The sequence below is a fragment of the Chiloscyllium punctatum genome, chromosome 22 (genome assembly GCF_047496795.1).
Source record: "Chiloscyllium punctatum isolate Juve2018m chromosome 22, sChiPun1.3, whole genome shotgun sequence".
Classification (NCBI taxonomy): domain Eukaryota; kingdom Metazoa; phylum Chordata; class Chondrichthyes; order Orectolobiformes; family Hemiscylliidae; genus Chiloscyllium; species Chiloscyllium punctatum.
Genome location: NC_092760.1, coordinates 67,769,361 through 67,795,513, shown reverse-complemented (window position 1 = coordinate 67,795,513; position 26,153 = coordinate 67,769,361). Strand labels below are relative to the sequence as shown.

Below are 26,153 nucleotides of genomic sequence, written 5' to 3'. Positions count from 1 at the left end.
TCAGTACCTCTTTTAGGCAGGGTGAGGAGGTGGTTCATACTATGTTTACCTTTTTTTTAAAACCATGAGCATATTTAGTCTTGATTCTCAACTTGCGTCAACAAAAAAAAATAAAATTTAAGTCCTATTTTGTCGCCTGTAACATTATCCTGTTCCACTGTCTTGAGCCTTGCAACACAGTTTATCATTAGGACAAAGATAGACCAACACTGGCTTTTTCAATACAATTAAAAACAAGTTGCTATAATGGATAGGACATTTGTTGTTGCAGTTATTAACATGGGCCTGCAGCTTACCACCAAACATCTGACCACAATTATACAAGTGGAGCAAGTACCTGAGCAAAGGGAGAACTGTATAACTACACATCCGATTAGGAGAGTGTAGAGCATACTGTCCCACTGACACTGTATATTCAAAAGATAAATAGAACAACAGCCTATAACTGCACATTAGGAGTTCAAATATTTCAAAACTGGATTTTATCATCCCATGACCCATGACTTTGGGTGAGCAGTGAACACAAGTGACTATTTCACTTATATAAACCGAACGTCTGTTTTTTTCCAGCTAATTTCATGAAATAGCATACTTTTTATTTAATTAATGGCTGAGCAATTTTAAAAATGTGCCAATGATGCGAAACTTCACTGCAGTGGAATTAAAACACTGCATTGCAGTGAATAATCACTTAAAGCAATGGCTGATCTACCAGGCGTGTTTCCAAACATTCAAAACCAAGATGATTCATCCGTGGAATAAATGTGTTTAAAAAAGCATTGAAAATAATTGACATCCATGTGGAAAAAACCTATGGTGCCTTTAGTTGTGGATAATTCGCAGGCACAAAAGAACTTTTAGATTATACTATCACAAGTTTATATTCCATTTAAAATTATTCCTCAAATAATTTTTTCCATTTATAGCTGGCACAGTAACAAAATCTTGCTTCAGAATATGAAAGGTACAAAACATTTTTAAACACCAAAATCACAACAAATAAAACAGAAACTAAAAGTGCCTAGACAAACAATTACCAAATGTTAACAGTTAGACATAGAAAAAGGAGTCACTCCTTCAACCCTGATCTGCCTGCTGCTTTTGTCTATTTAAATTAGCTTAAAATGTTCTGACCATATACAGTAAGGAGCAGATCAACTGCATATGCCCAACTAATATACACTATGAGAAAACTTCATTATTCAACTACAATGAATAAATTTGGCATTTATAATTAAGCAGCACAGAGCATAGTGAACCTTATAGGTAGGAGTTCCTTGAACAGTATTTAAATTGAGATAATTGTTCCTTCCAGAATATGGTATTTGATATGAAAATCTGAATGCAGTCAGAAGTTCATCCACATAAAAAAAGTTAAAGCCCATGAGAAAATGAAATGCATTGTTTAGTAGACTACAGATGCAGAATCAACTGAAGTATTTCAAAAGATGATGAATATTAACCTAGGAATTAAAGTTATAGATACAGTATATAGAAAAGACATAACAGCAATTTAAAAGAAACAGCTGCCATCACTGAACAACAGATGAGGGAAGTTTGTTGGGCAAAATAATATGGAGATATTTTACTGCTGATTGAGGGGAATTTTGTACAACTACATCAACTGGTTGCATAGGAACACTGAAAAAGCAGCAGGCCATTCAACAAAGTTTCATGATTCAATGAGATAATAGCTGATCTATGGGCTAACTCCATCTACCCAACTTTGGCCTATATCCCCTCAATACCTTTGCTATTGAAGCAATAACGCAATTTAAAACTAACAACTGATTCAGCACCAGCTGCCATTTGTGAAGAGCATTCCAAACCTCTCCTAGCCTAATGTGTAGAAGTGCTTCCGAACATCTATCCTGAACAGTCCAGTGCTAATTTTTAAACCGTGCCCGTAGTCAACCTTGACTTTTCCTGTGGATATCTTGAAGGTTTTGATCACCTTAATCTTCTAAAGTCTAGATCAATACATGCATCTCCTCATACCATAACCCCTGAAATTCATATCACTCTTGTACTTCCTTCAAAGCCCTCTTAAGATTTGGTCCCTAGCTCTGCTCACAGTATTCAAAGTAGGGTCTAATCAAGGTTTTACTTCTGCATCATTATACTCCAGTCCTCTAAATACATGAGCCAGCATTCCATTAGCCTTCTAGATAATTTCCTGCATCTATTCTTGGCATGTTAAAGATCTGTGCATTTGAACCCCTAAGTCTCTTTGGACATAGTATGAAATTAAATAGTTTATCTGGAAAACATCCTGATCTATCTTTTTCTACCCAAAATGTATAACCTTATACTTGCTTACACTGAAATCCATCTGCCACAGTTTACTATGGTTTTCATCTAGCCTATCAATATCCCTTTTAACTTTATGCTATCATTTCTACTGTCTATAATGCTGCCTAACTTGGAGTCATCAGCAAATTTGGACAGTGGCATAGAAAGTAGTGTCCAAGTCATTAATTATTAATGATAGAGGCCCAAACAGATTTTTGTGGACACTAATCACAATGGCATTTTGGAGTACCTGTTATCCCTACTTTCTTTTGCCTACCATTCAACATATTTCCCAATCATGTCAGTAATTTGCCCTCAGTTCCATGGAATCCTACCTCTTAACAGTCTGTTTCAAGTAAAATTCAGTTCAAAACAATTTAAATCCATACAATACACAAGCTCTCTGAAAAGTATAAGGATCTTTCAGGAGTACATGTTCCACATCAGCTTTAGATGAAAGCGTTGCTTGTGCATTCTAGTAACATTCAAAGATAATATGTTGGCTCTTTCATGGAAACTAGCAAGAAGTTGTGGCACGTTAGCTGCTCAAGCCTTAAGATAGTGGTGGTTACAGATTTGCCTGGCTGCTCAGCTAGCCAATCCCTAATACAAAGTTGAAGGGTCAGTGTTTTGGCTCTGACCAGTTGAAGCAAAGGTTCAGTATGAAGTAACGTATAGCAAAACAGTGAGGAAGGGATCTATTCTCTTATGATAAAAAAAGAAATATCTTCAGATATTTTCAGATAGATAAGATGAATTTAGAAGATAGTTGCAGTAATTTCTGTCTGTGTAAGTGCTAATTGTAATATACTGCTTGTTCATACATCAATCAACAATACTGTTCTGCTGGCAGGTGTAACAGCACAACCACTGGGCAAGCTAAAAATTCAGTATAACAAGTGCACATATGGAGTTAACAAGAGAACTTGGAATGCAAATAAAAATCTAGACAAAATATTCAACAAGGAAACTAAATTAGGTTAGTATATTTTAGAAATCAGGGAACAATTGTACTAATCATTTTCACATGAAGACTACTTGGTTCTTACTCCTGTAGTGTGCTGAGACAATAAGGAGTAATATATTGATTTGCAAAAGAGATTCATCGGAGGCAAACTTAAATGCTAAATTCGCTATTTGTAAAATAAAAATTCACACAACATAGTACTCGCAGAGAGATATCCTTCACTGGGTGATGTGGCTCTGCCACTGTGCTAATAGGATAGATCTCGATCAGATCTAGTAACTCAAAACCTAAGCATTCGAGGTACTTTCAGCCATCAGCAGCAGAATTGTATTCAACCACAATCTGAACTCATGGCCCAGAATTTTCCCCAACCTACCAAAACCATTCAGTTAAAGAACTGTATGAAACAGGTGCAGTATTAGACTATTTGGCCCTTGAAGTCAGCTGTTATTTAATAAGGTCAAGATTGATCATTGTGTTTCAATTTCCCCATCTACCCCTGATAACCTTTGATCCCCTTGTCTAACACGAATCCATTCAACTTTACCTTAAACATTTAATGACCCTTCCTCCACTGTTTTCTGATGCAGAGAATTCCAAAGTTTCAACCATCAAAACTTCTCATCTGCACTAAAAGGCCGATTCCCAAATCTAAACAGTACCCCTAGTTCTGGACTGACCCAGAAGAGGAAACATCCTTTCCATGTAAACCTTGTTAAGGCCATTTAGGTTTTATTACAATCGAGACACCCCTCCTCTAAATTCCAGTCAAAGTATGCCCAGCCTGTCCAATCCATTCTTTAGATAATTCACTCAGTCCAAATGTTGATCTAGTAAACCTCCTCTACATTGGAGACAATGCATTTATATCCTTAAATTAAGAAAAACAAAATTAATGTTGCAGATGAATTATCACCATACTATATAATTCAACATACTCTTTACTTTTATGTTCAACTATCTCATAAAGGATAGCATCTCATTAGCCAGTTTGATTATGCTATACATGCATTAGAATACTTAAATCCCTCTGCATCTCAGAATCCTACAGTCATTCTCCACTTAATACATTGCTTTTTCATTCTTTCTGCCAAAGCAAAGAATTTCACATTTTCCCCACATTACTACTTTATCTGCCAGATTTTTGCCTGCTCATTCAACCTCTACCTGCAACTCAGCTCATCTTCATAACATACTTTCCGACCTAACTTCGTGTAATCTGTGAAAGAAATTGAAGCCCTAACATATACTACGTTGGATTCCACTTGTCACATCCTGGCATTCAGAGACTTAATTATGTACACAATGTTTTCTGCCTGCCAGCCAATCTTCTGTCAAGAGAGATACACGTCACCCACTATATGAGGAGTACTAGTGGGCACATCAACAGTGTTAGACATACCAAAACATGAGGAATTAGCCTAGCAAATCTACAACACTACAGCACCTGAAGCCAAGTAGCAGAATCAGCATGCAATATGCAAAACTAAGCAACCCCACAACCAATGGACCAGATCTTGCTACGTCCAATTGTGAAAAGTGGTGGACGCTTAAACAACCAATAGGAATAGATTCTGCAAACTTCCTTCCAATGATGAGAGCGCCCAGCACAGGGAGACAGATAAGGCTAAAGCATCATCATCCATCTTCAGCCTGAGGTGTTGAGTGAATGATCCACCTTCACCTCTCCACCGATGTTGCAGTTCAGATTCCAGTTTTCAACCAATTCGATGCACCCTACACAACATTATAAAATGACTGAAAACACTGGATATTGCAAAGACTATAAGCCCTGACAACTTTCCATCAATAGCATTGAAGATTTGAGTTCCAGGATCTTTTTCACCTCCAGCTAAGCTGTTCTAGTACAGCTACAACACTGGCATTACCCAGGTAATGTGGAGAACTGTTTTTGCATACAGTATAAATCTGAAAACTGGCCAAATCTAACCTGTCCAATCATCTTTCTATTAGTCTCAGATAATTGATGGAACAATCACCTAGTGCTCTCAAGAGAGAGAGACTCTAATCTACTCACTGTTGCTCAGTTTGGACTCAAGATTAGAATGCAGACAGACTCTAACCTTACACCGTTAATGCATTGTCTGAGCTGAGATGACACTTTTTTAAAAATAAAGCCTTAAGTTACCTCAGGAATGTGATTTGAAAGAAATTTGGCATATACATATTAATGAATCAAAACCTGCAACCCATTCAAAAAGATGACAGACTTAACAGCAATCTAGGTTTATTCAATATATCACATCAGTTGCTTGACACGATGATCTTTTGCTATAAATTGAGTCCTTTGATCCTACCCCCACTTGCTAGCTGAGGAAGAAGCAGAACTCCAAAAGCTAATACTTCCAAATAAATCTGTTGCACTAGAGCCTGGTGCTGAGATATATTTTAAGTTTGGACTCTGGCAGGGCCACTCAGCTCTTGGACCAATCATAACTTTGAACCCAAGGGTGAGAATGACTGCCCTGAATATCAAGACAGCATTTGACCTAGTCTGCCAAAGAGCCAAAGCAAAACTAAACTCTGAATCAGCAAGAAAACTCTCCACTGGTTGAAGACACAGAAAGGATGATTGCTGCAGTTGTTGGTGGTTAATTATCTCCATTCATCACTGTAGGAGTTTCTGTAGTAGACGAGGATGTTGCACACCGCTGAACCAGTTGAGACTTGATCCTACAGCCTCCTGGTTGGGGGGAGGAGCACCAACTCTGCACCACAAGAGTTAATTTCTGTGGGTGAATAATTTTAAAATCAACTATTCCGAGATGGTATTACACAACAAGACAAGGTGTGACTTGAACCAATACCTCTTAGCTCAGAGGTAAGGTCACACTATCACTGCATGACAAGAACCTACAGGAGAAAGTGAGGACTGCAGATGCTAGAGTTCAGAGTTGAGAGTGTGGTGCTGGAAAAGCACTGCAGGTCAGACAGCATCCGAGGAGCAGAAAAAAAAAATAGACATTTTGAGCATGAGCATTCCTGATTAAGGGCTTATGCCCAAAACATTGATTCTCCTGCTCCTCAGATGCTGCCTGACCCTGCAGAGCTTTTCCAGCACCACACTCTGACAAGAGCCTATAGTCTCAGTGGGTAGTGATCTCAGCCTAACCCTCTTTAGCTACTTCAAAAGACCTGCTCTCCACTAGAAGATCAGAATTGGGAATATCTACTTCAGTCTGCATAATGTTCAGTAGTACCTTTCCTGACTAGACACTGAAGCAGTTCATGTTCATATAAAGACATCTGAACAACATTCAGACATTTGGCTGATATATGGCCATATAATTACTGCACCCATTGAAAGGTCGAGACTAAGAATTCTTATAATTAACCCACAGATTTGCTCCTCAAAGTCTGTTGACAAATCATTTGTTATTTTCATTTTCAAAAAACAAAAGTGGAAAATAAGATTTATTCATGCAGAATTAGTATTTTTAAAAATTCAGTTTTATTTTTGCTCAAAAGTAAAATCAAGGATGAGATCATTCTTGTCACTAAACTCTATTATATCTCTCACCAAAAATAAATATATTTTGGGGTCATTATTTCTTTGTGGGGGGTGGGAGAGGAAAAGAGAGCACCTTGTTGGGGATAAACTGGTCATCACATTTTTCTACATTTTGACTCTGATTATAGTTCAAAAGACACACTTTCAAGCACTGCTAAGATATCAAATTGGAGAGTTTTTCAATTCTAAAAAGGACAGTTTTATGCATAAGGAAAGCAAACCAATGAATACTGAATTGAAGAAGAGTTCAATAACTTTAGGGTTTGATGTCTCCCATATCCTTACCCCAAATCCAACAACTTTGCCTGGTTATCACTTGTCAAAAAGTCTGGCACTGGAAAAAGCACAGCAGGTCAGGCAGCACCCAAGGAGGAGAGTTGACATTTCAGGCATAAACCCACACTTTTCAATTCTGAATCTCCAGCATCTGTAGTCTCACTTATTAACACGGTTTGCTATTACACACCACCCATTGTTAGCTAGCCATTTCACCCTCCCAGCCAGATTGTTATCTACTCCTTTGTTTGCCTAATTACTCCCCTCTCTGAGCTCTATCCCCACCTACTGTTTACTCTGTACCCCTTCCCCACACCCTATTTTCTGCATATAAACAGATTTTCCTAGCTACCATCAGTTCTGAGGAAGGGTCAGTTGACCTGAAACGTCTCTACAGACGTTACCAGATCTGCTAAATTTTAATTTTTTTTCCCCTCACATTTAAAACATCTGCAGTTTTTGTTTTTTAGTGATAAATGATTAGTCAGTCAGTCTAACACAATAAGTGCATACACAAGTTATTCAAAAACACTCGCTTATTCAGCACTGCCATCCATCAAAATTCCACCAACTCCAACTACTTCATGTTGTGTGTGCACCATTATAATGCCAAGGCCCAAGTTCAGGGATTCCCTTAAAGGTTCTCTATCTCTCTTGCTCCATTAACATATTCATTGAAATCTAACTCTTTCACCAAACAGCTACCATGGTCATTTGCCTCAGTGTCAATTTTTTTTAATATTGCTTCTGTGAAGCTCCTCTGTACAGTTTGCTGCTTTAAAAGCCCAATGCAATTGCAAGTTGTTGTTGCATTACAATATTTAGTAAGTTGCACTACATGATTATCAGACTGTATTAGTAATAGTTCAATATTTTGTTTCAACTCCAACTCTCAGTGATGGTGAGCTGCTAAAAATGTAATAGATTACTTACCAATAAGAAGAAGAGTTCCAACTGCCAGGCCTCCTCCTAAAAAGAAATTAACATTATAAAAATTTCAGTGTCCTCAATAATACAGAAGGTTTTAAAAAGAATTATTCAGAAATAGTTTTACATGAAAAGTTACAAGTTATGAACAAAAACTGAATATTGTACCATTTATCAAAGATAAAATTATAAAAGACAAGTTAGCAACATAAAACCACTCACAAGATAAAAGAAAGAAATCAGCATAAGCCTCAATCCCACACAGCATCTTTTCCACTACAATACTAATAGATATTGGCTAATCCACAAGCTATTCCAAAGAAGAGCAAGGATATTCACCATGGGGTCCTGCACGACATTTTTGTTTGAAACAGAAAAGAAATTTTGGGTGATCCCTTTGCTGTTTGTGGAACCTTGCTGGTGACAAATGTTTGTCTACATTACAACTGACTCCATTTAAAAGGAAATGCCATAAAAGGCTCTCAAGCCCTTTGCAATGCCTTCTAATCACAAAAGGTGCTACAGAAAACGAAAGCTGTTTTTTCTTTTGAATCAGTACACCTAAGAATGTTTAACATGTGATACATTTTCTCACTTGGAATTCCATACAGAACATTTTGACACTGGGTCTAATCCAACAAATAACCTGAGAGAGTGAATGAGCTTCACTGGATTTACTTTCAGTATCTGGCACATTCCCAATTTGCATGTTTGAGGAGATGCATAGAGGTCATCAAGACCTGTGCACAATAATAAACTCCTTTGGTATTTTCTCTAATACTGTGCTAGTTCTCCCAAAGGCTAAAGTTTGTTCAGCTGGCAGTAGTTAAATTGCCAGACTCAGATTCACTCACATTGGTCAAAAGCCTAGTCAACATACAAAAAAGGATTGCGAGCCACTGGTTAGCACACTCAACAAATCTATTTATGATTGCTACACCAGTTGCACGAGCTTACAGGCAACTAAAAAGAGGCCATTATACAATTTTAAAAATGATTAGAAAACCAAAAAATGATTGAAATGCCCAACACAATCTTTTGAACTTGGATAGGGAGGCTATTCTATTCACAATTCCCTAAAAAGCTTTTTTGCATTCATAAAAGGGATACTAATTGGGCAGTTATGATATTTACAGAAGCCCTTTTCCTCCTCAAAATTATAGAACTCAAACTTTGGATTAGGTTATTTTCAAGTGTCTAAACAAATCTGCAAACTACTAGAGCACGGTGGAACGCTCCCTCCAATTCCAAACTTGAAATTTCACATACCGGAAACAAGGATGTGCAAAAGTCAGAAGGATACAGCTATAGTTTTAATTACCAGTCTTGAAAATACAAAGCACTGTTATGATAAAGATTTTGATTCCAGTAACAGCATTACTTTTAAACTTTATTCAAAGATTGACCCAATTTTGAAAAGTCACTATACATACTGGATTACAACTTAGTAGTTCTCTACTAGGCATAGGTATCTGCTCTCAGGTCAAACTCCATTCAAAAGCCATAAATCAAAATCAGTCCTAAACAAATTGTACAATTTAAGTGGTTACTGGAGTTTGATTAATAGAAAGTGACATCTATATAATCCAGTTCTTGTTATCTCAAATAAAACACTTAAAGTTTGATATCAATGTACCCTCTATTAACTGAAGAATTTTTTTGAGAGATTAAAAATCTATGTTCACAATGAACTGCATACATCTTAAGTACAGACAAAAACAACTGTTCTCGAATTTGGAATAATCATGCAGCATTAACAAAATCAATACCCAAATCAAAAGGCTGAAAACATTTGAATAGGGCAAGCCAGCAAATAAAAAATACAACTGCAATATTTTGGGCTGTGTTTTTTCGACATAAACAGGTAATAAAATAGATATTATAAAATTTATCGAAGGCAGGGACCTTGTACAGGACACAGCGAGCTTCAGCTGGAGTGCTGCATTCAGTTTTGGGCACTACACTTTCTAGAAAATATCAGAGAAGGTGGAGCAAAAAGAAAAAAAAAAAATCACAAATGTTTCCAGGGATAGAGAACATATGAAGATTGAAGAAAGAAAAAATGGTTTCCTTGGAGAAAATGCCATTAGGAGATTTGATGGAGGTATTCAAAATCACAAGGGTCTGGACAGTAGGTAGGGTGAAACTGTTCCCACCCATGAAGCTATAAAGTGCAAGTGTTTGTAGATTTAAAAATATGTTGAAAAACAGTATAAAAACCCAGGTCTGGCAGCATCTGTGAAGAGAAATCAGAATTAATGTTTCAGTCGAGTGAAACCTGCTGAGCTTTTCCAGCAATTTCCATTTGTTTCTCATTTACAACATCTACAACTCTTTTGGTTTTTTATATAAAGAAACATTCACATAGCAAATGGTTATGGCCTGGAATGAACTGCCTGTGTGTGATGGAGGCAAGTTCAATTACAGTCTAAGAGATTCTTGGAAAATCAACAAAATCTGTGTACAAACTTACTGGGAGAAGGCCAGAAATGACTAAGTAAATTGTTCAATCAGAATAGACACGATGGTCCAAATAGCCTCCTTCTATGTTATAGCCATACTGTGAAAAATTCCACTGAACTTCAAGTCTTCACAGAATCTCAGAATTATTACAGTGTAGAAAGAGGCCAATTAAATATAAAGAACATGATAGTGAAAATCTGCAACAAGAATAAAAAGGTGCTGGAGTAACTCAGATCTTGCAGCACCTGGAGAGAGAAAAAGAGTTACAGTTGAGTCCAGTGACCCTTCAGCCCATTGCACCTGCACCCTGCTCAATTATCTTGGGCTAATCTCCCAAGAGACAGCCTAACCACCACCCCTTGACATTCAATGGTGTTACCATACCAGGCCCGCTGTCAAGGAAAGGCCACCAGCATTCTCAAAGATCCACCCCACCCTGGCAATATTTTTCTACAACCTCTACCATCGGGGAGAAAGTACAGAAGCCTGAACACACGCACCAGCCGGTTTCAAAACAGTTTCTACCCTATTGTTGTTAGAATACTGAATGGACACAAACTCTTAACATTCGCCTGTACCTGTGCTTTTGTCTTTGCCACCGTTTACCTATTATTTACTTATCTATATTACTTAACTCTGATCTGCCTGTATTGCTCGCAAGACAAAGCTTTTCCACTGTGCCTCGGTACACGTGACAATAAATTCAATTCACTCAATCGCCCACTATCAACAACCCAGGAGTTATCATTGATCAGAAACTCGATTGGGCTCACCACAAATGCAGTGGCCACAAGAATAGGTTAGAGGCTAGGAATATTGCAGTGAGTAACTCACCTCCTGACTTCCGAAAGTCGACAAGGTCCAAGTCAGGAGTGTGATAGAATAGTGCTGAAAATGTGTTGCTGGAAAAGCGCAGGTCAGGCAGCATCCAAGGAACAGGAGAATCGACATTTCGGGCATAAGCCCTTCTTCAGGAATGAGGAAAGTGTGTCCAGCAGGCTAAGATAAAAGGTAGGGAGGAGGGACGTTGGAAATGCGATAGGTGGAAGGAGGTGAGGGTGAAAGGCCAGAGTGGGGTGGGGGCGGAGAGGTCAGGAAGAAGATTGCAGGTTAGGAAGGCGGTGCTGAGTTCGAGGTATTTGACTTGAGACAAGGTGGGGGGAGGGGAAATGAGGAAACTGGAGAAATCTGAGTTCAACTCCAGTTTCCTCATTTCCCCTCCCCCCACCTTGTCTCAGTCAAATCCCTCAAACTCAGCGCCGCCTTCCTAACCTGCAATCTTCTTCCTGACCTCTCCGCCCCCACCCTACTCTGGCCTATCACCCTCACCTTGACCTCTTTCCACCTATCGCATTTCCAACGTCCCTCCCCCAAGTCCATCCTCCCTACCTTTATTTTAGCCTGCTGGACACACTTTCCTCATTCTTGAGGAAGGGCTAATGCCCGAAACGTTGATTCTCCTGCTCCTTGGATGCTGCCTGACCTGCTGCGCTTTTCCAGCAACACATTTTCAGCTCTGATCTCCAGCATCTGCAGTCCTCACTTTCTCCTCCAGTGTGATAGAATACTCTGCATTTGCCTGGACGAGTGCAGCCTCAACAACACCGAAGATGCTTGACATCATCCAGAACAAAACTGTCCATTTGACTGCCACTGCATCCACAAGCATCCACTCCCTCCTCCATTGATGTTCAGTAGCAGGTGTGTACTATCTACACGATAGTACTGCAGAAGTTCACCAAAGATACTCAGACAGCACCTTCCAAACCCATGACCATCCAGAAAGGACACGGGCAGCAGATTTATGGGAACATCACCTCCAAGCTACTCACCATCCTGACTTGGAAACATATTGGCATTCCTTCACTGTCGCTGGGTCAAAATCCTGGAATTCCCACCTTAATGGCAGTGTGGGTCAACTCATAGTAGGTGGACTGCAGTGATTCAAGGCAACAGCTCATTACCACCTTCAAGGGCAACCAGGGATGGGTAATAAATGCTACTTACCCAATGACACCCACATTCCACAAACTGAGCAAATAAAAAGTCCCTGCACACCATTACTATCCTGAAAAAAAAAAGGACAGCCATAGACTGGTTAGCAAGGTTAATATCATATGGAATACAGGGAGAACCAGCTATTTGGATACAGAACTAGCTCAATGGTATAAGACAGAGGTTGGTGGTGCAGAGTTGCTTTTCAGACTGGAGGCCTGTGACCAGCAGTGTGCGACAAGGATCTGTGCTGGATCCACTGCTTTTCATCATTTATATAAAAATGATTCGAATGTGAACACAGAACGTATGGTTAGTAAGTTTGCAGATGCCATCAAAATTGAAGGTGTAGTGCACAACAAAGAAGGGTAACTCAGTAGAACATGATTGTGATCAGATGGGCCAACGAGCTGAGGACTAGCAGATGAAGTTTCATTTAGGTAAATGTGAGGTGCTACATTTTGGAAAGGCAAATCAAGGCAGGACTTATACACTTAATGGTAAGGTCCTGGGGAGTGTTGCTGAGCAAAGACCTAGGAGTGCAGGTTCATAGTTCCTTGAAAGTAGAGTCCAAGGTTGATAGCATAGTGAAGAATACGTTTGGTATGTTTGCCTTTATTAGTCACTGTATTTAGTGTAGGAGTAGGGAGGTCATATTGCAGCTGGAAAATACATTAGTGTACTTTTGGAATACTGTGTGCTATTCTGGTCTCCCTGTTATAGCAAGGATGTTGTGAAACCTGAAAGGGTTCAGGAAAGATTTACAAAGATGTTGTCAAGGTTGGAGGGCTTGAGCTGTTAGGGAGAGGCTGAATAAACTTTGACCATTTTGCCTGGAGTGTAAGTTAAGAGGTGACCTTAGAGGTTTATAAAATCATGAGGGGCATGAATAACGTAGATAGACAAGGTCTTTTCACTGGTGTTGGGAAAGTCCAAAAGTAAAGAGCATAAATTTAAGGTGAGGGGAAAGATATAAAAGCGACCTAAGGGGCAACTTATCCACAGAGGGTTGAGTGTGTATGGAATGCGCTGCCAGAGGAAGTGGAGGAGACTGGGACAATTACAACAATTAAAAGCCATTTGGATAAGTATATGATTAAGAAGTGTTGAGTGGGATATGGACTAAATGCTGGCAGATGGGACTAGATTTATTTAGGATATCTGCTCAGCATGGACCAAAGCATCCATTTCTGTGCTGTCTGACTCTAACAACTTCTTCAATGCCTCAACTGAACCTGTCTCCACCACATTTCTAGGCAATGCATTCTATACCCTAACTGTGCATAACAAGGTTGTCCCTCACACCACCTGTGCTTTGTTTGCATATTACTTAAATTCATGACTCCTTTTTCTTGTCTCTTGTACAAGCAGGAACAATTTCATATCAGCATACTTTGCACATGGTTTTGAAAACCTCAGTCAGGTTGACATTCCAGGTCACCCCTCAACCTTCCCTCCAGGGACAACAGTTCAACTATAAAATTAGACTGAAGAGGTTGGAAGTTTCTCAAACCTGGAACCATTCTGGGAAATCAATTCTGCATTCATTTCAATGCCTTTGCATCATTCTTATAACCTAAGATCAACAAGTGGGTTGTACAAGCTCAACATCACCTCCCTACATTTGTACTCTATGGTCCTGATAAAGCCAAAAACATCCTGCTTTACTTACTGTTCTCTACACTTGTTCTACCACTTTGAAAGCTCTGCACATACATACAGGAGAAAATGAGGACTGCAGATGCTGGAGATCAGAGTCAAGAGTGTGGTGCTGGAAAAACATAGCAGGTAAGGCAGCATCGGAGGAGAATTGACATTTCAGGCAAAAATCCTTCATCAGGAATGTACATGCATGCATCCAGGTCCCTCTGCTCCTGCAGCATCTGAAGAATTGCACCCTTTTGTTGTTTTTTCAGTGTCCTCCCAATCATACTTCTCTGCATTGAACCTCACCCCCACCAATTTAGCCAGTCCACCAACTTGTCAATGCTTTTTTGAAGTTCCACAATATCGTCCTCATAGTTCATAATACTTCGTCTGAAGGTTTGGAAAGTATCCCCGCACTCCAGATAGTCAACCCCCTGGGCGAAACAAGGAAAAATTATGAACAGCTGAGTGTCCCTTGCCCGATCTGTTCCTTTGTCAATCAGGGGTCAGTTACGTGGGGTGGGGAGGCTGAGTCTCGAATTACAGACACCCTCTACTTGCGTCTTCAGTTACAGGAACCGGGCTCACTGACCTATAATATAGTCTAGAGACGGTACCCCAGTAGACAGTAACAGCTGCCCATTCCGCAGTGACGGCCGAGTCCCAGGCACCCGTTGGCTCCGTATCTTCCGCTGAAAACTCGTGCCACTGCAAGATGCCATCTTCGCACGGCTGTTGTCCGCGTTGCACTTTGGGTAAAAGGCAGGGGCGTGGCTGATAGGCGTGGTCGGCAACACCAATCAACAGCGTCCTAGGAAGGGCTATCCAACCAGCGCTACTGTTTCTAACCGTCGCTGTCAGGGGCGCATAATAGCTTATTTGTGATTGGTTTATCCCCTTACCTTCCGTACCAGCGGGTCTTTGAGAGCACGCACGGCTGACGTTGTGAAAGCCTCGTGTTAATCTTCAGTTTGAGAAGAAAAGGTACAGATTTGAACTTTACTTATTTTAGAAGCCGTTGTTACTATTACCAATGTCCTTGATTTAAATGAGTTAGACATTTAATGGCACCGGAGATTCAAAGCTGTCAAACCGTAGCCAACTGTCACTGGAGGGTATTTGATCAAATGCGCATGCGCCTTGTTGGAGTTGCTGTTTGGAGTGCTGCGTTGGAACTACAAATCCCACAGTGTGCTGTGGAGGACTTGAAAGAGAGAAATAGGAGTGAGATCCAGTGGAAAGTGGATCTATGTCATGTATGACTATCGACAATTAAAAATAATGAACTTCTTTAGAAGAAGGGTCACTGGACTCCAAACGTTAACTCTGTTTCACTCCACAGATGCTGTCAGACCTGCTGAGTTTATCCAGCAATTTCAGGTTTTATTTCTGAGAGTTAAAAATAATGACTTGATTCCATTTCATCAGTCAAATCATTGCCAGTAGATCATTTGCAATGGCTGCTTCTGCATTGTTCTTTTTGATTACCGTCCCCCCACCCCCACCCCAATATTTTGACCCCTCCATGGACTGTAGCCTGCTTTGTTACAGTTATCACCTCGTTTGACCCTGTTGTCACTAAGGTATCACATGGCTTAACCAACATTCAAAAGTGAGTTGATTCGTGTGTGGGCTCTCTCATCAAAAAAGAAAGCAACAGAGGTCACAAAAATATGTCGTCATAATGTCCAGTGTACTTAAAATACATTTCTACGAACAACCCCCTTTTCTAAAAAACGTTTGCATATTGTCATTTACTGTGACAAGTTAACCAGTTTGCCCATTCTATTAAAGAAATTGTTATGAACAAAATGATTATTTATTCTCATCAGTTCTGCCTTCATTCATCCATAATCTCTCAAGAATTCAAGTTATTATTATTTGCTTTTCTCATGTCTGTGTGATGTTCCACCTATGTGGGAATACTATTCTCATGGACAGTGCTTGCTATTTTTCAACTTTTTCGTGGTGTGTCGACATTGTTGGCTAGGCCAGCATTTATTGCCCATCCACAATCATCCTTGAGAAGGTTGTGGTGAGCTGTTTTTTTGAACTACTGTATCCTTGGTTTGTAGATATACCTACAAAATTATTAGTAAGGGAGTTTGGGAACAAGTGAAGGAAGGACAACATCGTTCGAAGTCAGAATGATGTATGGCTTGAAGGCAAACTTGTAGATGGTGGTATTTCCATGCACTTCCTGCCCTTTTGTTTCTAGATAGTACAAGTCATTGGTTTGTGAGGTGCGATCAAAAGAGCCTTGTTGATTTGCTGCAGTACATCTTGTAGATGGTACTGTCTGCTGCCAGTGTGCATTTGCTGTATACATGGATTGCCCAGTACAGTGTTTGGTTAATGGTAGCCCTCGGGATGTTAGTTATGAAGGATTCAGGCATTTGGAAAAAAACATACCAAGATATACCTTTCTCATCATGAAGCAAGCCATGTCTTGCTGCTTGCTGGTAACAAAGCACTCACCCAACTGACTTTGGTAGTCTGCTTTGTGAAACCATCAACAGGACCTCTATCTCCTTATCATGTTCAGACTCTAGGGTTTTAGAACCAACTAGGCAAAAGTGACGACTGCAGATGCTGGAAACCAGAGTCTAGGTTAGAGTCGCGTTGGAAAAGCACAGCAGGTCAGGCAGCATCAGAGGAGCAGGAAAATCATTGTTTCGGGCAAAATGGGGGTGGGAATGGAGGCAGGGAGCCTCCAGAGTGGAGAGATAAATGAGCTCAGCACCATCCTCATAACCTGTCCTACCCTGCCAATCTCCCTTCCCACCTATCCATTCCACCCTTCCCTCTGACCTATCACCTCCATCCCCACCCTCATTCACCCATTGTACTCCTTGCCACCTTCTTCCCAGCCCCCCACCCCATTTATCTCTCCACCCTGGAGGCTCCCTGCCTCCATTTCTGATGAAGGTCTTTTTCCCGAAACGTTGATTTTCCTGATCCTCGGATGCTGCCTGACCTGCTGTGCTTTTCCAGCACCACTCTAATCTAGACTCTCGGGTTTTAGAAGCTGACCAGCTCTCAATTGTGATTGATGGTTTTTATGTATAAATTTCTCCACAGAGGGCAGGTGTATGCCACTGTTGAATTTCTTGGAGCATTCCACAGCAATGTGACCAGACCTATCCATTGCAACACTGGGGACAGGAAGAGCCAAACAACGTCATGACACTTTGTGTTTGCATAATGTGGATGTCCACAACTATGCCTAGATGTGGCTATGTGGATAAAATGTTGTGAATGCTTTCCCCCCACTTTATCTCAAGATTTATACATGTCCCTGAGAACAAATTGCCTTTTTAATCTCTCACTAAATAACTCAGGTGATTTCCACACTTTGTGAGTTAAAAATTGGTTAAATTTGAACCATTTTCAACAGCTAGGCAAAAGTGAGGACTTGCAGATGTTGGAGATCAGAGTCCAGCTTAGAGTGGTGCTGGAAAAGCACGGCAGGTCAGGCAGAATCCGAGGAGCAGGAAAATTGACGTTTCAGGCAAAAGCCCCTCATCAGGAATCTTTACAGCAGCTGATGACCAGGTTCTTACCTGCAATGGAGAGGGAGTATTTTTCCCATGTTTGCACTGTATTCTTCCAGTTATACAGTGCATATGTGGGCACCTTCAAATTATATTCCCAGCCCCTGATAGTGAAGGGGACAAAGGACTGGTTGATCCAGCTTCCAAATGACACAACTTCACTCTTGTGTCAAATTATCCTGGATCCCAATCTCTTTCAAGTAGTTGCAGATGCTCATCAGTCTGTGCACTGACTGCACGTCTGAGCAGAAGACAGTAAATTCATCCGTTTACTGGAGGCTTTAATCTCAGTATCTTCACTACTTGGACAGTCAGCCCTCTTCTGCTTGCAAAGGATTCCATAGAACACATGAACATGATGGGAGGAATTTTAATTGCTGCAGCAGGGGCAGTCTTGAGCTACCTGGCTGTAAACCTGAGGTCTCTCCCTACGTTCTCCAAGCTATTTACCTCCTATTCATACTTTAAGACGCTCTTTTTCCTTTTGACCAAGTTTTTGGTTTTCTACCATACATCGTTCAGTGCCAGACTTGCATTATAACACTCTTCTGAAGAGCCTTGGGATGTTTTAATGTATTAAAGCATCATTACATGGAAAAGGTTTTTGTGCAAATTGGATGTGTTTTTAAATATAAAGAACACAAAATACAAGATGAAAAACATCTATGCAGAAAGAAACAGAGTTAATTCTTCAAGTTTGTACCCTTTCATCAGAGTTCAAATTGGGTTGCACTGATTGCATAAACGATGCGGAGACTATATTCCAAGCATGATTAAACTGATCAAATTGTCCGAGAGAGATTGCAAATAATTGTAAACTCATATGGACATGTTAAGAATTAGGTATGTAAAGCCACATTGTATGTACATTGAGTTTGATTAATCAAAGTAGCTTTTTCTTAATATGTTAATTTATTTTAATGTTTAGATTTACTATTAAAAGAAAACGTAATGTAAACTTGCTGAAAATAGTCCAGTGTACTGACTGAGCATTTAAATTATATTTAAAAACTATGAGGTGAAATTCCGCTTCTTGAGTTTCTCAAACTACAGATAGTGCATCAGTGGCTTGTTTGATGTGCTCATCGATTTCTTCTTCCATTGAGGTCAACACGGTTCTTGTTCGGTTTGTAAGTTTGCTCACTGAGTTGGTAGATTTGTTCTCAGACTTTTCGTCACTACGCTAGTGAGCCTCCGTTGAAGCGCTGGTGTTCTGTCCCACTTTCTGTTTATATGTCTTGGTCTATAAATATCATTTCAGTTTTTCTTTCACTGGTTGCTAAATGGGGTTCAAATTAATGTGTTTATTGATGGAGTTTCAGATTTGGACCCTATTTATCAACCTCTGAAAAGAAAAGAACCAGAAGAGATATCACCCATCTTAACAGGCCAAGACACTTAAATAGAAACCGGGACAGAACGCCAGTGCTGCAATGAAGGCTCGCTGATGACGTTACCTAGCATGGTGATGAAACGTCTGAGAACAAGCCTAGCAGCTCAGTGAGTAAACTTACAACCTGAGCTACAAATCTCAAAAATCACAAACAGTTTTTGTTTACTAAATCATTTTTATGTCATGGGAGTATGATATTTGTAACTGATTTGAATTTATTATGTGAATATCAGTGTTTGTTATTTATGTGCAGTTTTTAATATTTTGTTTCACATGCTGCAAATTAGCTTTCTTCAACTGCAGCCCCAATTGCCTTAGAAAGTTCCAATCCAGTCTTTCAGGTAGGGCATTTCAAATCCTAATTAACCTCCTGCACAAGATAATTTCTTCCCCTTTCCATTCTAGCTTTCCCTGAGGCATGTTACACTTATCTGCATTAAATAGCCTCTGCAATGTGTCTATCTATTTGACCAAATCATCCTGAAATCTGCTACAGTCCCATTTGTTATTTACAATGTAGATATGCTTTACAAACTTCAACATTGTTCTGAGTTTGTAAAGAGAGTACAATTATATATAATAAAATCAGCCAATGATCCCTTGAAGTCCTCACTGCACATTAAGCTCCTACAATTTAGCTAATTTCATACTTGCCTTACTGCTATCGCGTTACAATCGTGTAATTATGTCTTCTAATTTCTAAGTAAGTTTGGTACTTTATCAAATGACCTTTGAAAGTCCTTATATAAAACTTTTACAGCATTACCTTTCTCAAGTCTCATTCTTACTTCATCAAAGAAGTAATAATAGAAAAGGATATTTTCATTGGTCTAATATGAGGAGTTGTTTCCACATGCAGAGTAAAATCTTATGTGTCAAAGGTCAAGTATACTGACTGAAGAGCCAGCAAAAGACCCATACTGCTTCTGTTCAGACAGTTGTATTGAACCATGAGCCAATCAGGTAGCTGAGAGGCCAATAATTGGTATTTCCCCAGGAAATCAATACCCTAGGGGAGCAGAACTTGCTGACTGATGGCTGTTTCCAATTATAGACTGCAGCTCTTTAGCTTAACAGTGCCACCATGGACCTGTGGCTGCTGCTTGAATAACCGGCACTCAGGATTGCAGAGCCATCCAGGCTACAGTTACATAATGTCAGAGTAATTGGCTTGGTGGAGGCTATTGGGAGAGGGATGTTGGAAGAGTTAACAGAAAGGGCAGGGACATGGCTCTCAGCAGGCTACCCCTTCCTCATTGAATTCAGTCCCAACTATTGGGGCACTGAATGCCTTTGTTAGGGGACCATGAACACTAGGGAAATTGGCCACATGGTTTTAATTGTTTTGCATTCCACATAGTATTGAGTTGCCGAGCAGAGGCCGATAGCCAACTTCGGTACCCACGAGGGTGGCCTTAACCAGAAACTTGGGTATATGTCACATTACAGGTGACCCCACTACACTATACACACACTCATACACAAGCACACATATACATTAACTCTTACGTGCTCACACTCTAATGCAGCCCCTCTCATACACCTGCTGTCTCTCATGCACACACGTACACTCCACACACTCTCACCCACACGTACACCCTCTCACAGGCTTCTGCTCTGTCACACCCAGGCGCACACTCTACCAAGCACGCACACTCTCATACGCACACTCACATGCACACACTCACACTCTGTCTCCTCCCCTCCCAACCACACATACTCTGTCTTTCCCACACATGCATGCACACACACATATACACATATACGTCTGCAAGGTGAATTTGCATTTGCAGAATTGTATTTGCAAATACATTCTATTTTGTTCCAAAAGCGCACAATCTGTAGGCTGTCAATCCGTGTGACATTTTATAAATTAATACTTTGGAAATAGAACCAACCTGACTCAGGATTGGAATACATACAGACTCTAACCTCACACCTTTAATGCATTGTCTGAGCTGAGATGTCACCTTTTTGTATAAAACCTTAAGTTATCTTGGGAATGTGATTTGAAAGAAGTTCTGGGATTTATGTATTCGTGAATTGAAACCTGCAACCCATTCTAAAAGATGAAAGACTCAACAGCAATCTAGGTTTGTTCAATATATCAAGTCAGTTGCATAACACTTCGATCTTTTGCTATAAATTCTGTGTCTTATGATCCTGCTCTACAGCTACCTGATGAAATAGCAGTGCACTGAAAGCTAGTGCTTCTAAATAAACCTGTTTGACTAGAACCTAGTGTTGTGTGATTTTTAACTTATTCCACATGGCAACAGCCCAGTCTGCAGCTAAGTTAATAACAGTGGTTATTAGTTAGGCAATTAGGGGCATCAATTGTTTGCAGTAGAAGAAGATTGACCGTAAGCCTTCCCACTCATAACTTAATTCTGAAGGAGGCAGGTAAAATAACTCTACAAAACCTGCTATCCTGTCAAGTTACCTTTTATTTACACGTGCATAACACAAGACACTGACCTAGTTAGTTCAGTGTTGGCTGTGAGAGTGAACAGAACCCCTGAATCTTCTGTTTTTTTTTCTTTTTTTTACCCCCACACTACCTCCTAACTGCGGTAGTGCTTATTTTTTCCCCCAGCACCCATGTTGTGTGTGTGCAGGTGTGAGACACAGTGAAAGACACAAGGTGCACGAATCTTTATTCAAATTTCCACCACCAGGAAGAAAGGAAACACCCGAGTAGCCTGTGACAAGCAGTGCCCTTCACATCAAAGGGCAATGCTGAGTGATCAAACTTTTTTTTAATTTCAAAAATATACTTTATTCATAAAATAATTTGATGGTCGGTACAGTTGGTCATGCCATACATACATAAACATTTGCACACAGAGATCAGAATTTATCATTTGTATATACAGGTCTGTACGTTTATCAATCATATATCCATATATTTAGCTGAGGCGTCAGCAGAGCCCAAATGACTGTGTGGGCCCCCTGTTCTTCTTAGGCATGCAGATGTTGCACGGTGGTCTTCCCCCACCACGCCTTGCCGGCAGCTGCCCCAAGCTTCAGCGCATCCCTCAACACGTAGTCCTGGACCTTGGAATGTGCCAGTCTGCAACACTCAGTCGGGGTCAACTCCTTTAGCTGGAAGATCAACAGGTTTCGGACCACCCAGAGAGCGTCCTTCACCGAGGTGATGATCCTCCAGGCACAGTCGGTGTGTGTCCCGGGGAACAGACTATAGAGCACAGAGTCCCATGTCACGGCGCTGCTCGGGACGAACCTCAACAAACATCACTGCATTCCTCTCCAGACTTCTTCTGCATAGGCACATTCCAGAAGGAGATGTGTGACAGTCTCGTTCCCTCCCGCAGCCGCTTCGAGGGCAGTGTGCGGTGTGGCTGAGAGTCCGATCTCACAGGCAGAGCCCTTCTCACCACCAGTCAAGCCATGTCTTGGTGCCTGTTGGAAAGTTCTGGCAATGAGGCATTCTGCCAAATGGCTTTGACAGTCTGCTCAGGGAACCGCTCGATAGGATCCGCCCTCTCCTTTTCCCGAAGGGTCTCAAGGACACTACGTGCTGACCACTTCCTGATGGACTTGTGGTCAAAGGTGTTTTTCTTCATAAACTTCTCCACAAAGGACAGGTGATATGGAACAGTCCAACTACTTGGAGCATTCCGCGGCAGCGGGGCCAGGCCCATCCTTCGCAACACCGGGGACAGGTAGAACCTCAGTATGTAGTGACACTTGGTGTTTGCGTAGCGGGGATCCACACATAGCTTGATGCAGCCACACACAAAGGTGGCCATCAGGGTGAGGGTGGCATTGGGTGTATTTTTTCCCCGTTTGCCCAGATTTTTATACACTGAGTCCCTTCGGACCCGGTCCATCTTTGACCTCCATATAAATTGGAAGATGGCCCGGGTGACTACAGCAGCACAGGTTCTGGGAATAGGCCAGACCTGTGCCACGTATAACAGCAATGACAGTGCCTCACACCTGATGACCAGGTTTTTTTCCCCGCAACCGTAGCTTCCATCTGCCCAGTTTCTGCCTCACTTTGCTGATGCGCTCCTCCCAAGACTTGGTGCATGCCCCAGCCCCCCCGAACCAAATACCCAGCACCCTCAGATGGTCGGTCCTGACGGTGAAGGGGATCGAGGATTGGTCTGCCCAGTTCCTGAAGAGCATGGCCTCGCTCTTGCCTCGGTTTAACAGTCAAGGGGATGCAGGGATCAAATCAAAAGTCTTCTGTTTTTTTTACAGAACCTCTGACACTTTTTTTTCCAGTTCTTAGAGTGAGCAGAACCCCCTGACTCTCCTGTTTATTTTTTTTTACAGAACTTCTGACACTCCTGTTTTTTATTTTTTTTTTGCTTATTTTTCCCCAGCACCCGTGTGTGTGCAGGTGTTTAAATCTTTATTCAAATTTTCACCACCAGGAAGAAAGGAAACAGTCGGGTGGCCTGTGACAAGCAGTGCCCTTCAAATCAAAGGGCAATGCTGTGTGATCAAACAGTGAAGGGGAGGGCAGAGATCAAATCAAAAATCTTCTGTTTATCTTTTTTTTCTTTTTTTCTTTCTTTTTTAGGATGTCTGACTCTCCTGTTTTTTTTAAGGTGGAGTCCTTGCAGTACATGCACACTGGTCCAGCTCCCTCAACAGCCAGCTCTCAGAGTCAGCTGACTCTCCTGTTTTGTTTTAACCCCCACACTACCATCTAACTGCATTAGTGCTTATTTTTTTCCCCAGCACCCATGTTGTGTGTGTGCAGGTGTGACACACAGTGAAAGACACAAGGTGCACAAACCTTTATTCAAATTTCCACCACCAGGAAGAAAAGAAACACCCAAGTGGCCAGTGACAAGCAGTGCCCTTCACATCAAAGGGCAATGATGTCTGATCAAACAGTGAAGGGAATGGCAGGGATCAAATCAAAAATCTTTTTTTTTCTTAACCCCCACACTACCGCCTAACCGCGGTAGTGCTTATTTTTTCCCCAGCACCCATGGTGTGTGTGTGTGTAAGTGTGACACACAGTGAAAGACACAAAGTGCACGAATCTTTATTCAATTTCCACCACCAGGAAGATAGGAAAACACCCGAGTGGCCAGTGACAAGCACTGCCCTTCACATCAAAGGGCAATGCTGTGTGATCAAAACAGTGAAGGGAACGGCAGGGATCAAATCAAAAATCTTCTGTTTTTCTTATTTTTTTTCTTTTCTCACGCACAGTCACACACTGATTCAATCTCCAAAAGGGGGAAAAACACCCGAGTGGTCAGTGACAAGCAGTGGCCCTTCACATCAAAGGGCCTACTCCTGTTTATTTTTTTCCTTTTGTTTTCTTTTTTTTCTATTTTAACCCCCACACTACCGCCTAACTGCAGTAGTGCTTATTTTTTCCCCAGCACCCATGGTGTGTGTGTGTACAGCTGTGAGACGCAGTGAAAGACACAAAGTGCACGAATCTTTATTCAATTTCCACCACCAGGAAGATAGGAAAACACCCGAGTGGCCAGTGACAAGCACTGCCCATCACATCAAAGGGCAATGCTGTGTGATCAAAACAGTGAAGGGAACGGCAGGGATCAAGTCAAAAATCTTCTGTTTTTTTTTATTTTTTTTCCACACTACCGCCTAACTGCGGTAGTGCTTATTTTTTCCCCAGCACCCATGGTGTGTGTGTGTGCAGGTGTGAGACTCAGTGAAAGACACAAAGTGCACGAATCTTTATTCAATTTCCACCACCAGGAAGATATGAAAAACACCCGAGTGGCCAGTGACAAGCACTGCCCTTCTCATCAAAGGGCAATGCTGTGTGAGCAAAACAGTGGAGGGGAGGGTAGGGACTAAATCAAAAATCTTCTGTTTATTTATTTTTTTTTTTTTTTATTTATTTTTTTTTTTGTTAACCCCCACACTACCACCTAAGTGCGGTAGTGCTTATCTTTATCCCCAGCACCCATGGTGTGTGTGTGTGCAGGTGTGAGACTCAGTGAAAGACACAAAGTGCACGAATCTTTATTCAATTTCCACCACCAGGAAGATATGAAAAACACCCGAGTGGCCAGTGACAAGCACTGCCCTTCTCATCAAAGGGCAATGCTGTGTGAGCAAAACAGTGGAGGGGAGGGTAGGGACTAAATCAAAAATCTTCTGTTTATATCTGTCAGCCAGGTCTTCCTGATTGGACCGCATTAACAGCCCCATTCCACCTGGCTGACCTCATTCCAATCTGTCTACATCCAACACCCCTCCCCACCCCAAAGTCCTATTGCGTAGACTTGTTCTTTTTCCAATAGCTTCTCCTGGGGCATTTTCGCACCAGATCTGGTTCCTCTAACTCTGCCTTGGATACTGACGATCTGTATGAGACCATAGTCCACCTCTTGCACCCACAGCTTCTTAGCCAAAATTCATCTTCTTCTTCTTCTTCTTTAGCTGATAATGACATCAAGGCTGCGATATCTGCTCTGTACTTCTCATCTTCAGAGATTTCTTCGATGCTAAGCAAAGGGGGAGAACCCATGAGGTCATCAGCCTTGCTGATGTTCTGTGGGGCTTGGTAAGTTTTGCCCCTGCCCTGTTTTGAGGTTGCACCTTTTGCATGGTCCAAGTGCTTGGTAAGGACCGCTTCTCCTACCTGAACTTTGTATGCCACAGGACCTGACCTCGCGTCGACCATGCCTCTTATCCAATTGGGCCATCTCAGTGATTTCAACACCAAACTTTATCCCCAAAGTAAGCTGCTTCTCTTGCTTAGAGGAGTCTTGTGTCCAGTATAGGTGTTCCTGATCCCATTCACCCTCCCACTTGAGGTCTGGGAAGATCAGATTTAACCTGATGTGGAGACCTTTCCCCACTAGAAACTTGCTGGAGCTGTACCTGTAGTTGCATGAGTGTTAGTCCTATAATCAAACAGGAATTGGGACAGTTTGGTATCAAGTGATGCTATACGCTGTTTCTTTTAGCTTGCCTGCAAAGGTTGAACTGCTCTTTCTGCCAGACCATTGGATGATGGATGATATTGAGTTGCCCTTATATGCTGAATGCCATTTGGCTTTTGGAAATACTTGAAATATATGCTAGTGAATGATGTCCGGTTGTCTGTGACCAACAACTCTGGGAGTCCATGTATTG

At 41.2% G+C, this 26,153-nt stretch overlaps 2 protein-coding genes across 7 annotated transcripts in view; one reads left to right on the top strand and one right to left on the bottom strand.

Moving 5' to 3' along the window:
- The window catches only part of elp4 (elongator acetyltransferase complex subunit 4), a 642,250-nt gene extending 627,404 nt beyond the window's left edge, over nucleotides 1–14,846 (bottom strand). For all 4 annotated transcript variants that reach the window (XR_011963758.1, XM_072592591.1, XM_072592592.1 and 1 more), the window contains exons 1-2: nucleotides 14,692–14,846; nucleotides 8,001–8,036 (exon numbers count right to left, since the gene is read on the bottom strand). Coding sequence is in view for 3 of the 4 variants with exons in the window: in XM_072592591.1 (XP_072448692.1) it covers nucleotides 8,001–8,036; nucleotides 14,692–14,821 (166 nt within the window). In the remaining variant the exon portion in view is untranslated. The remainder of the gene's footprint in view (nucleotides 1–8,000; nucleotides 8,037–14,691) is intronic.
- A 149-nt stretch (nucleotides 14,847–14,995) lies between these two features.
- immp1l (inner mitochondrial membrane peptidase subunit 1) overlaps nucleotides 14,996–26,153 on the top strand; it is a 177,956-nt gene continuing 166,798 nt past the window's right edge. The window contains exon 1 of one of the 3 annotated variants that reach the window (XM_072592574.1): nucleotides 14,996–15,083. The gene's annotated coding sequence lies outside the window, so the exon portion shown is untranslated. Of the gene's footprint in view, nucleotides 15,084–19,132; nucleotides 19,154–26,153 lie in introns of those variants that run through there. The other 2 variants (XM_072592575.1, XM_072592576.1) reach the window with 2 other exon arrangements.